The 19059-nt window shown below is 37.4% G+C and overlaps 1 protein-coding gene across 4 annotated transcripts in view; it reads right to left on the bottom strand.

Moving 5' to 3' along the window:
- DCC (DCC netrin 1 receptor) overlaps positions 1 to 19059 on the bottom strand; it is a 1087624-nt gene that overhangs the window by 79543 nt on the left and 989022 nt on the right. For 2 of the 4 annotated variants that reach the window (XM_025997616.2, XM_072757870.1), the window contains exons 21-22: positions 17606 to 17638; positions 1453 to 1518 (exon numbers count right to left, since the gene is read on the bottom strand). In XM_025997616.2, the coding sequence (XP_025853401.1) occupies positions 1453 to 1518; positions 17606 to 17638 (99 nt within the window). The remainder of the gene's footprint in view (positions 1 to 1452; positions 1519 to 17605; positions 17639 to 19059) is intronic. The other 2 variants (XM_072757871.1, XM_072757869.1) reach the window with 1 other exon arrangement.

Here is a 19059-nt window from a genome sequence, read left to right as displayed (position 1 = left end):
ATTAGAAAAGAAGAGTCGGCAGGTAAAAATATGTTCCTGAGTCCACCACCAGCCAGAGGAGGGGATACTGAGTCTTTAACTGGACCATCTGGTCTACTCCATAGACACCTGTGTCCTTTTCGAGAAAATAGATGCATTAGGTTATCATAGCCTATAATAGGAAATAACCACATAACACTCCCATATTCTAATTTCTCACCCAGCAAGTGACTTTTAGATAGCAATTTTGGCTTCCCATATGGATTTTTTTTAGTAGGAGACCATTCAAATGAATATTCATCTCTTCTGTAATCAAATTTCTCATGAAAATCTTCTAAAGTGATTATATACATATATTGTGTTATTTAAAAAAAATAAGATACTATACAGCAGTAAAGTTAAATGAAAGATATTTGTAAATACATGGATAAGTCTTAAAAAGACAATTAAGGATGAATGCAAGTTGCAACAAGATACATATTGTATGATGTCATTTCTATAAAGTAATAAGTATGAATAACAATATAACATTTAGGGATATAGATCTGTATAGTAAACACCACATTTGGGAGCCTGGTTACATCAAGGAAGAATGCAGGAAAAGGTGGAGAGCATGTGATAAGTCAGAGACATATGAGAGATTTCAACCGTATTTTGAATATTTTATATCTTCACTTTGCTGATGGGCACACAAGTGTTCATATTTGTATTTTGAATATATGAAATATATTTATAGTAAACCAAACCAAACAACAGCAACTGCAACAAATTTTTTACAAACCTATAAAAGGAACTTATCATATATACATCAGTCCCTTGGGAGTTTGGCTAATATCATTGCATTCTCCCATAGTTTCTGTTTCAGCAAAATGAAGGACAAGATCCTAGAAGACAGCTCCAGCACCACCCTGCTGCTTCAGTACAGTTCAGATATTACCTTTGTCTGGTCAGTGCCAAAGCATGGGAATGACCCATCAGAATGAGCAGAAATAAATGTTTAATCTTGAGAGTGTAAAAAAAAAGTTAGCAGTAAGTGCTAGAGGATTCTAAAGAGTAAACTCTCCAGGCAAAAGGTCACAATGACTTCAATTTAGGAAACCGATTGGGTTTAGTTGAAACTATCTTAGCTATCACCTCTCTCTCATAATATTGAAATTTTGGAAACATTATAAATACATAAAACTCTTTAAAATATAGATATTATATTGTTAACAACCCTGCATCATTTATAAAATTTTCTGTGCTTAAGCTTTCCTGACTCTGTTTTGGGCACTTGTTGACTCTCACTGGTATCATCTCCTGGTTAGCTAAAGCTACAGGTTTGCTAATAACTTTATATTTCTATTATGTCACTAAAACTCTAGGTCTGAGGCTCTTAACACGTTTAGTAAGTAAAATATTTGCCTCAGACTTTCTAGAATTAACCATTTAATTAATATAATGAATCCAATAGAAGCTAATTGATAGACTTACCATTGAGAGTGCTTCTATCAATCAAATTTGTATCAACTGGCCAAAAACCTCCATCTCCATGACGACCTGTTTGTTGGAAAAACATATCAGAATGTTATTGGCTCTACAGCATGAAAGCACAATGAAAGAAAACAGACATAAATAATGAACATCTTAAAACACACAAACAACTGAATGAGGTACTTTGACCACCTCAAAGAAAGGCTGAAAATATTAATCCCAGTATACTTTGTGAGAAAATGTTATTTTCTATGTGTGAGAAAAAATCCATCATGAATATAGGCTCTTTTAAACTAGCTAATTCAATTTCTCTTTGAAAAGTCGTCCCCTAAAAAAAAAAAAAAAAAGTTGTCTGTTCTCTTTTTTTTCCCTTCTAATCTTGCAAAAAGTGTCCCTAGAAGGTACAGCAGTGGCATGAGTTTCAACATTGCTTTACTGAACATCTCAGAACAGAAGGGTGCAGGTCATGACTCCTAGAGAGGCACAGCTCCCCTCTTTCATGCTGGAAGAGGTCCATCCATCTGGCATGACTTTGTGGCAAATTATCATTATTACTCAACAAGGGGACAGCACATTTTGTCTTATAACTGGGTTTTGAGGAGTCCTTGTGGTATGTAACAAACAGGTGCCTGGGACTGAGATATTAGATGGGGAATAAAGAATGGGGTTAGGGCACAACACATAACTGTTCTGAATAGTTCTTACAAACACAGAGGGAAGAAAGAAAGCTTCTTTAGTATCACATTATTGGAGACACTGCTTTCTAGTAGGTGTGCAGCAGTTGTAAAAGCAGTACTTAAGAGAATTGAGCCAGGAAATAACCAGAATTGTTAGCATCCTCCAAATTTAATTAATGGTGTTTCACCACAGGTAACACCTTTCTCTATTGGTACATTTGCAGAACTGTAATTATTTTATTAGATTTTGAATTCTAGAAGATCTATTAAGTTGACAATTTATAGGAATGCATCTGGGAGTTGAATTTATATGCAAACACATACAAGAATACATATAATATTCCATTTATTCACTTCAGAGTTATTTCTGAAAGCAGTTACAATCAGTGGATGACATAAAGGAAGCCCACTGAGGCAGTTAGCCACGATAGCATAGGTCGTTTGCTCACATGCATTGATTTTATTTTTTTTCTTTTTCAAAAAAAGATGTTTATTTATTTAAGAGAGAGAGAGAGACAGAGAGAGAGCACAAGCGAGAGGGGCAGAGGGAGAGAGAATCTCAAGCAGACCACCCCTGCGCATACAGCCCAGTGCAGGGCTTGATCCCATGACCCTGAGATCATGACCAGAGCCGAAGCAAGTCAGACACTTAGCCAACTGCATCACCCAGGTGTCCCTCTTTTTCTTCTCCTTTAAGACTTTCAAGTCCTGCTCTTGTGACATTGTTTGGCATCCCAAATATGCCTCTTGCTAACACTTTCCCAAGATCTCATCATTTTACTTGCAAATCAGTAGTGAAAGGACAACTTAAATCTTGTTAACAGACTATACATTCCGCATTTTAAAAATTCGTTCCATATCAAGTCAGAGGTGAAGTGAGGATGTTGAGCTTCCAACAAGCAATGCTTACATTAATACAATCACATCATATTCTGTTTTCAGTAAAAATTGGTAAATTTAAAATCTGCTGGCCAGTAACTGTGGATGTATATAAAGCATGAATTAGGATGGAGGCTACCTATGGGGAAAGGCAGGAGAGAAGCAAATGAAATAATCAGCAATCGTAAACATTTTGGTGGGCTGAGTAAAATGTGGACAAGCCTTTTCCCAAATACCTTGTTTGTGTGACTCTGATATATTTGGGGTTTCTTTTATTTTTTTTTAAAGATTTTATTTATTTATTCATGACAGACAGAGAGAGAGAGAGAGAGAGGCAGAGACATAGACAGAGGGAGAAGCAGGCTCCACGCAGGGAGCCCGATGTAGGACCCCAGGATCAAGCCCTGAGCCGAAGGCAGATGCTCAACCACCCAGCCACCCAGGCGTCCCACATTTGCAGTTTCAATGAACAGAGGATAAGCTTTGCCCATGGGACATTGTAAGATCTATGTTGGAAGAAATGATGTGAGACAGAAAATCTGTATGAATATTAAGATAGCTTTTCTCACACGTAAAAGCAACGAGATTGCAAAGCACTCAGCCAAAAGAGATGCTAACAGTCCCATCACTTAGGCCAGTAAAGCAATAAATGATTCCTGGTGGGAGTAATCCTGTATTGGCTGGAAATTAGGTAAATACTCTGTGGAGGATTTTCCTTTTCCTCTAGCATCCTGACAAATGTCTTTTTAATGAAGTTTCTCAGTCTCCCAGCTAGTTTGTGAGAAGATGCAAAAACAAGCCCACAAGCACATCCATACATTACTCAGAAGTAAAGCTCTATGGGGATAGCACCCCCTGGATTTCACGAGGCTATTGATTACACTGTGAATTTCAATAGGTAGGAGAAAATCAGATGTCCTATGGTTAGAGTTCTATGTCAGATAAAGGAATTCTGGAAATGCTTCCTAAATAAGAGAGGGCCACCTAAAACTTGACCATTCTACCCACACAATCTGGTGTATTGACATTGCTTCACTTTTTGTTGGCTGTAATTAGATTGATACCACAAAAGAAAATTAAGTAACTCTTAACCAACCCAACAGAAAGTACTTTAAAGAAATGTGATATCATCAGCAAGCAAGATTGGATTTATGGTAATTTAGAGTCCTTGAACCACTTCAGTAAGGAAACACAAAATTCATTTCTGGGATATTGGTGAGGCTGGGGATCTTTTCATCTAAAGACGTGAGAATAAAATTTTGACTTTGTGCGCTGGTATGTTTCTGTTCTCTGAAATACATCTTTTAACTTCCAGGAATGCTTCCTTTGTGGGGAAATAATAAACTAAAACAAACAAACAAGATTCTCCCATTGTTCTGAGGCAAGAACCACAAAGTTGTCAAATGAGGGGACACTGACAACCAAAGAGGACACTGAGTGTCATTGCTTGCACTTCAAAGCATTTTTAAGGGCTTTTTGATGTGGATCCAATACTGGAAGTTAGTTAATTTGGCAATTTCATAAGTACTGATGTAGGGAAATAGAAGATGAATGAGATTCTGCAAGACGGAAAAGTCAGTTGATGCAAAAGTATAAAGTTCTATTTGATCCCAAAGGTGGAGATCAGATCAGATTTTATTAGTGGAGCATAAAGTTGGTAATAATTCATTTAAGATTTAGTGAGGGCCTCCTAAATGCAAGACATAGTCCTAGATCCTCAGGGAAGTGGTAAGATAAAAACACGGATTAGGTAAGGATCCCGCCCTGGCGGACCGAGTCGGTTCACTGTATCTCAATCCTATATAAGATCTTAAGCAACTGCAGATGGTTTTTAATTGGTGCCGACTTTATAGATTTAAAAATAAGTTAGCCTATCTTTTACTATAAAATTACTATTAGTTTTAATTACAATTTTTTTATTTGTCCAGTATTGTTAAAAGAACTACATGCAAATAAAAATAATGCATTATTTTCAGTCTTATGTGTTCTATAGTTATATTTAGCTTAAAGCTCCCCAATTTTCTTTGCATACTTCACTAAATCTCTAACATTTCTCGAAATTAAACATTTCCCCCCAAATTTATCACATTTACACATAACATTTGTAGAAATAATGTAATAAATTTCAATGAGTACTGGCTTTTTTGTATTCAAATAAAACTCAACATGGTTCAAAAAGGTGGGAACGGGCAGTTTTTCTTTTTGTCTTTTTTATAGAATTAGTAGTATCAAGACACTATGTGACAGTAATCAGAATGTGCTTTGTGAATAAAATATTATATTCTGCAGAACCTGAAGAATTCTTGTGTTACTGTGTACCCATATTTTCTTAGTAATAGAAATGAGGGTGAGGAAAGGATTCAAGATGCTAAATAAATTCATATATCGTTTAACCAACTGGGTATTTTATCCAGACAGTTTCATCCAGAAATCACTTTTCCAGAAGTCACTTCTTCCAGAAATTTTTGATAATTAAAACATATTTTCTACTTTTCCTTAGGATTTGAAACCAGGAACTGGCACTTTCAGAAAGAACAAGAAAACAAATGAATCTGGGATGCCTGGGTGGTTCGGTGGTTGAGCCTCTGCCTTGGGCTCAGGGCATGATCCTGGGGTCCTGGGATCCAGGAAGAAGCAGGGAACCTGCTTCTCCCTCTGCCTGTGTCTCTGTCTCTCATGAATAAATAAATAAAGCCTTTAAAAAAAATGAGTCCATGGTTAACTTTGAAAAAAGGAAGTGTATAACTATTTTAGAGTTACTAGAAATTATTTATATATTTCGAAATTTATTTTGTATAGGTACCTATTAGATATGATCAAAACAGAAATTTCATGTTCCTCCCCTTGATTTGCATTTTTACAATATTATAAAGTATAAAGTCATTTAAAGAGTAAACCTTTATATTTTATTTAAAGGACAGTTCTCATTAGGAGACTTTTTTTTTTTTTTTTGGCAAAAGACATATACTCCCTTGGGCAAAATTTGAAGCCTCCATGATTTCCCTACCATTTGTTCTCTGGATTGAAGGAAAAGTGGGCAGAGGTAATACGAAAAAATTCTGTGCTCCAACAGTGTCATTATTTATACGTACCAGCAGTGCAACTCCTGTGCTCTTCCTGTAGGAAGTGTGCTTATTGTGATATTTCTTAGTGTTCACCAAAGTGACATGTATACTGTGTTTTCAGTGCTTGATAAGCGACTAACATGAGTGAGAATGCTCAATGTTATATTATTAATATGAACAAGATCTTAAGTTATAATTATTATACAAGTTGTTTTCCATGTTCTTGTCCTTACATATCACTTAAAATATCATTTTTGTGTGTGGGTGTATGTGTGTTTGCTTAAAAGGAAACACTAATGTTTACATTAAAGTCCATACTCTTAGCAGTCATGGACAGTTGGAGTATAATTCTCGGGATAAAAAGAATTTATCAGCACCTAACAAAGATGAATTCAACTGGGATTTCTAGAGTGTGGTTTTTCTGAGTAGATGTTTACAAGTTCAGGGAAAAATTAGTGGAAATTAATTTACTGAGGACGTGGAGAAAACTGGATGTAGTAGTTCTGATCTATTCTTTAATTTATGTTTCCTGAGTGGGGATAAGAGAGGGTCCTCCAGAATGGCACCCACACAATCAATCCTGAGGAAACATATGGTCCATAATCTAAATCAAATGAACAGACTGGTCATCTAACAAACATTCAATATACAATCTCCCAAGGATGCAAAGCACTGAGGTATCTTCTTGATCATAGAATTGGTTCTCTGAAAATAATTCTGGTGATAATGATGGAAATGGAATTGATTTTGTGTCCTGCGTACCAGTGGATAAAGGATATCTATTAATGACACCTGAATACAGTTTTACGGTCCAATACACAGATCATGTGGAGATCTATTTTGAAGCAGATGATTTTTCAGAGGCTGGAAAAGTGTCTAAGTGATCAATTTATCATGCAGTTGATAATCCTGCTGACTTTGAACAAAGGCATCAGGATATCTAAAAGCCAGGAAGCGAAATCATAACTCATGCCTAGGTTATTTCAAACATTTATTAATGGAAAAGAATTAATGAGCTCTCCTCAACACATTGTTTGCAAGTAAACATGAAAGAAAGCTCATTGATTGAAAGAAAATAGAACATTAACTACTTCATATGTAAGGGAAGCTAACATGCCTGCTGCATATTGAGGCTTGGTGCTCAACAAATCCTTTTTGCTTTCCTTCCTTCAAAATATCTCCTTATATTTGTCACCCGTGGCAAGTCTAAGAGCAATAATTTTTGAGAATGGGAATGTATTTGGTGACCTACTCTGAGTAGACAAAATGCAAGAGAACCAAATATGTGATTATTCATCTTTTCCTTGACCATGAGAAGGACATTTTTTTTTTAGAGTTCCAACTTCTAACTTTATGCAATAAAATATGGACAGAATAGACTACAGTGAAAAGCAAATTCAGTTTTAAAATCCTTAGAGATCAATCTAAAATCTAAGATTTTTTTCACATACAAACATCATGAATTGGGTGACCATGTAGTTATGAAAATCAAGCCACTTTAAGAATGAAAGAGGATGCTATTATCAATTTTGCCTGGATCTGGGTATTAATCAAGACAAAATGGAAATTATAGTCATTATGGATGCAAATAATTTAAATAAATGAACCATTAATTCCTGGCTCTTGGTTAACATCAGTTTGATTTTAGGGCCTGACTTCCTGAAGGAGATGTGTAGTTTTTTGCAGTGTGACAACTGACAGGTGGAGAAGAGTTGCCTGGGAAATGTCTTAAGGTAGGAAAAAGTTTGCAAACATCGCACTCTTTTTACTTTGCAAACACCAGAGTAAAACAGCACTACGCCACACTAACTGATACCTGGATTCCTGACATGATGATAGATATCAGCCAATGAGAAGAAAAGAAAAAAATACACACATACATATTAATGACACAGTGATTTGGGGGTTTTCTCCTCCCTCCTTGCACGTATTCTTGCCCATACTGTATCTAGAATAATGGCCAGTATATGAGTCTAAGATACCACTTTTAGGTGCAGTCTTTCCTTATTATTTTTTTTATTTTTATTTATTTATGATAGTCACACACACACAGAGAGAGAGAGAGGCAGAGACACAGGCAGAGGGAGAAGCAGGCTCCATGCACTGGGATCCTGACGTGGGATTCGATCCCAGGTCTCCAGGATTGTGCCCTGGGCCAAAGGCAGGCGCTAAACCGCGGCGCCACCCAGGGATCCCCAGCCTTTCTTTATTAAAACCTAAAAAGCCTCTTGTTTCCCTAAACATGGGCACTCTTCTGGAATGACTGTATCTTCCCAAGACCTATCTCATTAACCAGACTAAAACATGGAGGATGAAGAAGAATCTTCCATAGATTATAAAGGAACAACTGTTCTCAAAAGCCACTGAGTGATCATGAAAGTCTCCCCTACCTGAATATCCACAAGCTTATCCCAAAGGCGGTGTGAGATATGTTTGTGTCTGAGTGAAATTGCCAAGCAATGCAAGGAGAGGGAACAAAAGAGCACAAAAGCTTTGTCTTCTCCAAGTGGCTGTATGTCAAGACGTTGCAACTACAGTATGAAAACACTAGAATATCTGGGTCACAGGAGTTGCACTGCTGGTACATATAAATAATGACACTGTTGGAGTATACAAGTTTTTCATTTATGTATCAGCTCATGCTACATCCAACTAGTCAACAAATGTATTGAATGGGCCCACTGTTCTAAGTACTGGAGATTTAAAATGACTATTGCAAAGGCTCTTAAATTAATGAAGGGGGAGGGACACCTGGTGGCTCAGAGGTTGAGCATCTGCCTTCAGCTCAGGGCTTGATCCTAGAATTCCAGGATTGAGTCCCACATTGGGCTCCTCGCAGGGAGCCTACTTCTCCCTCTGCCTGTGTCTCTGCCTCTTTCTCTCATACTCTCTCTCTCTCTCTCTCTCTCTGTGTCTCTCATGGATAAAAAAAATAATAATAATAAAATCTTTAAAATAATTAGTGAGAGGGGGAAATGTTGGATAATAATAACTGAATAATAGCTGAAAGTTTTAAAAATATTATAAGTAGGTACCACAATGGAAAAACAGGGTGATTGACCATTTATGCTTAGTAAAATGATGAAAGACTTTTCAGGGGTGACATCTGAGTTGAGGATTAAAAGATGAGTAGATCAGGTAGAAAGAGTGAGTGGGGAAGCTTTGAAAGACAAACAGACATGAAATAATAAAACTCCCTAGATGTTCTACCGAAGAGTCTAGAATTTATCTGGCAGAACACAGAGGTCTATTGCAGGTATTTTATGCAGAAAATGGACTCAATTAAATATGTACTTTAGAAAGAGCACTGTGGCTGAGTGTAAAGAATAAATTATGAGAGACTGCTATAATAAGTAGCACGAGAATAATATTAATTATGAATCCACAAGGCAGACATTATTAGTTCCATTTTATAGGTGAGTAAACTATGGCTCGGAAAGACTAACGAGTATACTCATTTTAAGTGGCTGAATCGGTCTGACTCTGATGATGATGATTTTACCATTAGTGGGTGAATTCATAAATAAAAGAAGGACTGGGGAGAGAGTTGGACAGAAATTCAAGCATCTCTCAGAGTTGATCCTCGTGTGTGAGTGTGAAGGTTTAGATGTGGGAGTGTGACTTGAAGTAGTAGCTTCATTTTCAATAAGACACAGAACACCATAGACTTTGGAAGGAAAAGGAAATAGTTCAGTTTGTAACCACGCTGAGCACTGGGACCAGTAAAGGTGAGAGTTCAGAAAAGGCATAGCAGAAGTGGTCAAGAAAGGCTAGGAAAACTCTTCTAAGATCAGGGATACTTAGGCCCTATTCCTAGTCCACATCGTCCTTTCCTCCCTGTCCCACACTCTCACGCCCTCCTTCCCCCAGGGAAGCAAGAAATGATTGGAATCAGCAGGCAAGAGTGAATGAGGTTTGCAGGTTCTGGATCCAGGTGATCCATGCTGATCCTCAGTGACCAGTGTAGATAGTAGATACTTACGTGCTCAAAAGTCGGAAAGCCGGAGAACTGCTGTGTTAGAGCAGAGGGAAAGAGCAAAAGCCTCACCAATTCACCTCTCTCTCTCCCCCTCTCTTCCTCCCCCTCTTTCTATCATTGTGCATTATTCTGCACAGAGGTACCCTAACTGTCCTCTGAATACATCTTGCAAACCTCACTCTTTGAACAGCTTCTTGGCATCTTAATTTTCTAATTCTAGGATTTCTCTAAGTAAAGGTTCAAGTAATCTTTCCCTCCACAATCACTTGTGTTGAATCAAGTTCTACTCATATATTAAAAGTCCAGTCTTGGGTGTAAGAAGTTTTTTCTGCTAATTACCAATAGTGACTGCCCATCCAAAACCCTATGTGTAATGATACACATATGAGAAGGTACCACTGAATTTCACATTTAATTTTTTAAAAAAAGATTTAAGTAATTAATTTATTTATTCATGAGAGACACACACACACACACACACAGAGGCAGAGACACAGGCAGAGGGAGAAGCTGACTCCATGCAGGGAGCCCAGTGTCGGACTCAGTCTCGGGACTCCAAGATCACGACCTGGACCAAGGGCAGGTGCTAAACCACTGAGTCACCCAGGGATCCCTCACATTTAATATTTTTAATGTTGGGCTGGGAGTATTTATATACTCCTCCTAAACACATTGCACACTTCTTGAATATGGATCCCTGGAACTGTACTTCTTTCTTATGCTTCGCCACACCCAGCAAGCTATCATAAGTGAGTCCTATTCCTTTCATACTTCACATTTGAAATTCGAAAAACTTATCCACACCCAGTAGTTTTGATTTTTTCTCCTTTCTGTATTTAGAATTATAAGCAGCCAGAGAAATGCAAGAAAACTAAATTTTCTTCTAACAAGAAACAACAGGGTAGAGATCAAGAAAAGTGCACAGGAGGTCAGAATCATCTACAAATGTGACCACCATTTCCTCAATCAAAGAGACCTTGTTCTCCTGTTTAGTTTTAATTTAATAGATGAATATAGAAGACATTTTTACCTTATTGGAAAAATATTAACATCCTCCTGAAGATCAGTAACATACACAATATCCTCAGCCCTGGGCACTATTGCTTTTAGGTCTCCAAACAATACTTTTGGTCAGATGGAAAAGTCTTTCTTTCCAGATTATCCTGTGACTATTTCCTCAAAGATACGTGTCATAATTCAGTTCAACAACTGCTTACTGGGCAACTACAATATGACAGGTTCTCAATTAGAGACTGGGAGGTGGGGATGACAGTGTGAATCAGACCAGTGCTCTGCCAGCAAGGAACTTACAACCTGGCCCAGAGGTTGGGAATATAAACAGCAAACTAAAAGAAATGAAGAACAGTGAGCAAGGAATAAGTTGGGTGTTATGTACATACAGAAGAAGAAAAAGATTGGAAAGGTGAGAAAGCGTTCTTGGAAAAAAAAAAAAAAGCAGAATGGGAAAGGGAATCTTAAGAAATGAAGACCTGACTCGGTTGAGAAAGGGAGAAAGAGTACTGCGAAAGCTAAGAGGATGGTACCAGTTAGAGCACGGAGCTGGGAAAAAGCGCCTTTCCCAGAGTGATTTATACATTTTTGCTAATAGGCTGTGATGTATGTGGAGGGATGGACTAGTCTTGAGGCTAGAGAAGAGCAGTTGGGGTCTTGATGTCAAAGAACTGACTATTCCATTAGCACCAGTGAGCCATCTGTTTTGGAAAGAACTAAGGAGGCCGAGCCCAGGTCTAATAGTTTTGGGCAGAAAATAAAGCCGGGAGCCTGGTATCTGGCTAATGTCTACAGCAAAGGACGCTAAACAACAGAGTGGTTCTTACAAAAAAAAAAAAAACAAAAAAACACCTTGTTTAAGAAATCTTTTTGAGGGCTTGTTAACAAAAACGTCTATCTTTTGGGTCTGAGAAACTCACAATTATGCTATGAATCACATCAATTCTTAAGAGTACTGAGTATGTGTTTTCTTTCAAAGTTATGTATTGAAACATAAAAGCTCCTGAGAGGTTGATTTAGGCAGCTACTTGACTGCTTGCTGGGAACACGAGAAGCACCTCAACACTTTATCAAAAGCGCCGTACTCATTTTTCACCCCTACTTTTACACCATAATCATAATTTATAGAATTGCAAAATTTTGGACCTGAGAAAAGCATAGGCGAGAACAGCTCTCTCTCAAAGGGGTGTAGCTGCAATTGAATAATAAAGTAGTTGAAACTACACACAATAATAGGGTAAAAAGAGGTTTTAATTTTCAATTAAACAGCTCCCATCAAAAGGTGCTAAAGGCTTCAATTTTTCAAACAGCACCCGGCTACTGTAATCCAAACTCTGCAAAGTCTGGATTACATTAACTAAATTCCAAGCTTGACTAGAGTGCCTTGAAAACCCTATTTCCTTGAAATTGGAAGTAATTAATGTTCTGTTTATTCATGAGATTAAACCCGCTGAGGTGTAGAATGGCAGGTGTAGTGTTAAGTACTTTGCCTGAATACCCTACTGAGGAAAGACAAAGAACTCTAAAGTAGGTGAAGTATGGTGATGCCATCTAGGTTTTTCTTTCTTGATAACAAAGTAGTGACCAATTAGCTCACCGCATCCCCAGCAGTTATATAGTGGTTAAGGGCAGAGACTCTCAAATTAGTTCACCTGGGTCTGTATCTTGGCTTAATCTCTTATATCCTGTGAATGTTTGGGCACATTTGAGCATCTTTGTGTCTCATTTTCTACATCAGGAAGGGTGTGATGAAGATACAATAGCACACGTACAGTGCACGGAATAACTGACGCATCCCAGGAATGCTAAACACGTGAATGCTGCACTATGTGAAGATGCTGTGCCTGGGCTTTTTTTCAAATCCTAACACCCATCTTAAGGTTTGATCATCTGAAATTTAGAAGAAAAAAAAAGGTATTTTGGGCTTAAATCCTCATTTTACAGGTGAGGATGCTGAGAGATGTCAATCACATGCCCAAAGTCCCACAGAAGGTCACAGTGGCAAGGCAGCATAGAATCTGGGGTATTGGATCCCATGCCACCACTCTTGGAGTATACACGGAGTGCAAAGACAGAGCATTATCAGCCCTTACCATGACTTAGAAGTGACTAATTCTTCCTCCCTCGTGGGAGGGCAGTTCTCAGCAGGCCACCTGCATCTAGAGCTAGAAACCGGAAATATCCACCTCCTTTGTAGCCTTGGTGGTTGGTTTATTATTTATTTATTTATTTATTTATTTATTTATTTATTTATTTATTTCTCTATTTAAAAGATGTATTTATTCATGAGAGACACAGAGAGAGAGAGGCAGAGACACAGGCAGAGGAAGAAGCAGGCTCCACGCAGGGAGCCCGACATGGGACTGGATCCTGGGACTCCAGGATCATGCCCTGGGCCAAAGGCAGGCACTAATCTGCTGAGCCACCCAAGGATTCCCTCCTTGATGTTTCAGATCACCCCTCTGCCAGCTATGGAGAGTGAAAGACACTTGAGAGTGCTTGAGGCAAGCATTTCCTTCCTGATTCATCTCAGCGATGACACTGACCATCTCATAAAGGTTCCTGCCCTCCTTAGGGTATCATGACATGGCCCCAGCACCTACTCCGATGCCTCAGTGGGCAGACATAGAAACACATAGGACCTTGTGTGTGGTCATTTGTGCTCATGCGAAGGATTACTACTTTTTACACGAGGACACCTCAAAATGGAGAACAACATTTGGGGGTTAAACAGAAGGATGTAAAACAATCCTTTAAGATTAGAAGGTTGATCTGACCATCGCTTCTGAAAATTGGTCACATCCTATAGTCCCAGCTATCCTCCACTGCAGCCCCAAACAGGGGTTTTTATCAATGCTTCCATGAGAAACTCTAAAAGGCTTGATGGGAAGAGACTTGAGAGAGCTGGCTCTCCCTCTGCCACGTGAGGAGGACGCAGCAAGAAGACACCTGTCTGCAAGCCAGGCGAGACACCCTCAGCAGAAGCCATCTCTGCTGGACCTTGGTCTGGGCCTTCCAGCCTCTAGAACTGTGATGAATCGATTTCTGTTGTTTAATCCACCCAATCTGTGGCATTTGGTATCAGCAGCCCGAGCTGACTAAGACACTGGAAGTAGCACCGTCCCTCTGTTTCCCGACAGAAATGACTATCAGGATCACAGACTTAGTGCTCTGACTTCCCGCTAACAAGATGACCCCGGAGTGAAAGCTGCTCTTTGGGCTATTCCCAGAGCTGAGGGAGGGAAAGCTGATACTGGGAATATCCCCATACACAGACTTCAGATACAGCAACCTTATAAATATTTGTTGAACATGAGCGTGTGGTTGTGTATGCATGCATAGACATGCCCACACACATGTACCTCTGTGCTTAAGAACTGGGTTCGAATCATGGCCTTGCTGCTTACTAGCTGCATGTCTACAGGCAAGTCACCGAAACTCTCTAAGCTTCAGCTTCCTATTGCTGGCATAGGACCAATTATATCTCACAGTTATAGCAGCGAGGGTTAAAATGAGAATTCTGTGAATGGTGACAGTGCTAGGGCTTCACAAGAGTTCATTTTACCACCACACACATCCACATGCATGCAAACAAATCGACAGGGTTCTTACCAAAATATTAAAAAGAAAAAAGAAAAAAAAAAAAACCACAGCATTTCTATGCCCTCTGCACTCACTTCACATAGCCCATACAATCTCCCTGTCCTAGCTGACCTTCCTAAAAATTAAACTCTGTGGTTAATCTCTAAAATCTCATGATTACCTTCAAACTTATTGGCCACTTGTGCCTGGAAGAGACTAGAGAAAAAAATTAGGATGTGTCACAAGAGATAAGGGGCTGCAAAAAAGGGAACTACAGGATAGGCTGAGATTTGAGAGATAAGGAAATGCTAGATCTAATCAATTTATAATTATACAAAGGGAAAAAAAAGAGTTCAATGTAAATTTTCTATCATTTTCAAACTACTACTGCTATGATTCGGAAGAAAATATTTGCCTCAAATCACCGCTGATTCAAATATAACTGACTTTTTGTTTCCACATTTACGTACTTCATAGTTTCTTGTACTTCCAAGAAGAAGTAATTGTGACAAAAGTCTGCAAAGATACTTCTTTAAAATAATCAAAACTTTTCCTACTGTCTTGCATGTAAATTAAATTTGACCTCCTGTTTTTCTATTTAGGATTCATCTTTGCAAGGTTCACTCTGACCCAAGGTGTTGAATTTTCTCTCAACAGAAATTCAGCTCCTGTCATAGACGTAACAGTGGGATCAATTCACCATGGGAAGGGGCAAATAGGTCTAACAGTGGGCACAGTAAAACATATTCAAATGATTTGCTTTGTGCTAAGAGCGGAAACATGCAGAACAGCTTCTTCCTCTTGTTTTCATCAATCTTAGAAGGATCTTCTGGGTTATTTTTCTTCTACATGGTCATCAATGCAGAAGACTGATTTTGTTTACAACGAGCTTTTGATGGCCAGTAAATTTTATATGCTTTCTTTGTAAGAATTTAAAGATCTTATTTATAACCACTAAATTATCTACTGTCAGTTCCTCTCAATTTTACAAGTGATTTGAGTTTGATGTGAAATTTAGAACTTATCAGTTTGAACAACTGTATACCACCTGTGATTGAATGGTCACCAAGAAGTATAATATGTGACAGAAACTTTCAAGTGGTATTGGATGAAGAAAAAGAACAATTGCCCAAATTGTATTAAGAGACTCAACCACTGGTGATAATTCTTGGAAATTCCTTTTTTCCCCGATAACAGATCTGATTTCACTATTGATATGAAAATCAGAAAAATCCATGGAGACTGTGTGATCAGAGACATTGGGCAATAATTTCTTTTCTTTTCTTTTATAAAAGGACCAATTTACAAAATATATTTTTGGTAACTTAAAATATAGCTGAAAAATAACAGGAAAATCCATTTATTCATAAACTTGGTCATATCATCGTCCAAGTGGCTAATAATGTAACATTTCATCTGGTTCGCTGACTTTAAATATTTTGGGGGGTATATTTTCTCTCTCTTTATATATTTGTCTAAATATAATTTCAAACATTAGGAATTATCTGTCTGTGGAAGTTCCAAATTCATTTAAGTTAAGAAGGCTATGGGTGGTTTTTGTAATTCTTTTGTATACGAAATAATAAAGCCACTTCTGCTAGTTAATTATTCCAGCTTTGGATCTGGGCAGCACTAATATTTAATATACCTAAGTGAATATAACTAATTGATCAGAATTCATCATTAACAGTTTACAAATATTACCATTTAGTAGATAATTGATCTCCCAAAAATATTTTAAGTGGAAGTAAGCAGGAAGCAATTTTAGGTGATCAATGGAAACGTTAACTTTGGGTAGACATTTCTGTGTATTGTTCATTTTTATTACTTCCATGTGTGAAATCCTGGCCGTGTTCTCTGAAGCAGAGGCATGATGACCCACAGATAAATCAGAACATAGAATCATTAAATAAAATACTACTCATGTATTCAACTCAGGTAGACATGAGTAGTGAACCTTCATATCCAAGTGCTTAATATTCGAAAGTTAAAAAAAGTATTCTTGTTGAAAAAATGTTTTCCTCCAATCTTACAAGATGGTCCCTTCTGAGACATGTGGCCTGCAAGCAGGTTCTGCTGACCGTAGATTGTCCAAAGCAGGAGACAAACTACACAAACTGTAGACTCCAAGCCAACAAATACTGACATTACCAACTACAACAAGTTGCAAATACTGCCCAGCTCCCCCTTCTTTAAGGAATATAACATGATGAAGAAATATAGCTCATAAGCTATTATTTTTCTCCTGTGGAATTCTATTAATTACCTTTAGTGTAAAAATAATTTATCAGTCTGCAAATCATGGTAATAGCAAATTCTTATCTACCCGTGAATTGATGGATAACTCTTATTTATTCACTTTCCTTTGCCTATTTCTCTACATGAATCAGCTTTTAGCAAAGGAATGGAGGGAGAATAAAATACTGAGTCAAACCGGCATTTGATTCATGGAATGAAAGCTTTCTGACTTCAAAATGAACAATAGCAATGCCTTAAAAAAGTTGTCCTAACTTTGTTTTTATTTATTAAAAGAAGCTCACTGTAGATAAAAAGCACACTTGATTTATGGTTTTTCTCTGTAGAGCTACAGAACTTTAATCCACAGCTCATGAAAGGGTGTAAGAGCAGCTTGAAAATTATGCTGAGCTTAATTATACTTAATGTGAATTATTCAGAAGTGCAGACAGAGACTAAAAATTTATTTCATACAAAGAAGCTTGACATTTTAATTGGTCCTTCAGAATAGAGACAAAACAATTTCCTCTCAAGAAAATTTACATCTTCCCCAACAGACCTGCAGCTTCAGCCAAACAGAACTTCATTAACAAGATTAATTATCACGCCAGTGTCTGCTTCATCAGGTGTATGGCCCAGGTGAGAAAAGGAATACAAAATAATGACTGACATTTCTAACAGAATTGATTCAAGGAGAGAAAAGATGACAGATTGAGCCACCATACCTTGGTCATTAGCCATTTTGTCAGGGTGTTCTACTGTGGGGGAGAAAGAAATATTATTAGACATTGACACTTCCTACAAGGAAGCTTACACTTCAAATCGACAGTTTTGTTAGCAAGTTTTCATATCAAGGCCAAAGCCCTGTTGGAATAAAATTGATAAGGAACCAAGGTTGATGTGATTATTTCTATCAAATAGTAGTCAGAGGAGAAAAATTGAAAGTAATTTTTGCTATGCATGTTCTTAAAAATATGTTATTTGTTTCATTCCTCTACACATCAACTCGAAACGATCATCATGTAAGTTTAATTAAAAATACAATACATAAAAACTGCATGTGATTACCAAGTGATTATCATCCATATATTTTAAATAAGCTAAAGAAGCTATTTTCCTGTCTTCATTTTTTTTGCAACAAGGGAACTTAACTAATTCTCACATGGATAGGGTAAAATAATGGAATATCACAAGTATGTTTTAATCTAGTTTGATAGATGTTTAGACCTTGTGAAGAGAATTCTTACCTGTTCACAACTTCAGGTACATTATGAATAATGTTCCTGAAAATGACCTTTTTTTAATTAAAAAAATATCTGTAGATTTTTTTTAAAGCGGCTTCTTTTCTATTAACCAAATGCAACCGTATAGGAGGTAAATCCACAGTATCACTGCTTTTACGGAAATTGTGATACGACATTTTGACCAATGTAGATTTTTATCAGTCTCCATCAATTAGAGTTATTTCCCCTATTCTTGAGTTTCTTTGAGCGTCAAGTCTTCTGGGTTTATGGAACTCAACTCCACTAAAGCTTGACATTTATGTTATCACACTTGCTGTTTGCTTCTTTACATGTCTCAGTTAAACTCACAGAGAAAAATGTGATAGCATTCCCGTGGGCAGCAAACTATAAGCACCCTAGTTCTCTCATTATGGGTGGTGGTCTCACAGCAAATCCATCATCACAGTTTGGAAAATAAGGCAAAGGTCTTAGAAGTGGTGGTCCTTCTTTTACTAATTGTTGGTACACATATCATTGCCCAAAATAATATAGAGAATGGATATACTCAAAAAATGTTGCCATTAATAAAGGCCCCTTTCAGATCAACAGGGTTTATGAATGTCACTTTACAGAAGGACAAATTCTAAACTTAGTTACACGTTTCTATCACTTACAATTTCTTTCATTTAAAAATAAGATGTAAACATACTCTATGAAAAAGGATAGATCAAGAAAGGTCATCTTAATAAGTAGTAGACTTTGAACTCTGGATGACTCTTTGGAAAATAGTATTCACACAAGAGTGCTTATTATATTAAGATTCTACTAGCTTTAAATAAACTTTATAAATGCCATTGTAGTGCAAGATTGAACAAACTTTTTTAAAATTCATCAGACCTTCCAACCTAATCTTTCCTAATCTAATCATCAAACTTATTATCATAGTTTTTCTCCCA

This window comes from Vulpes vulpes, chromosome 5 (genome assembly GCF_048418805.1).
Source record: "Vulpes vulpes isolate BD-2025 chromosome 5, VulVul3, whole genome shotgun sequence".
Lineage (NCBI taxonomy): Eukaryota > Metazoa > Chordata > Mammalia > Carnivora > Canidae > Vulpes > Vulpes vulpes.
Note: the sequence above shows the minus strand (reverse complement) of the source record. Positions and strands in the feature narration are given on the sequence as shown.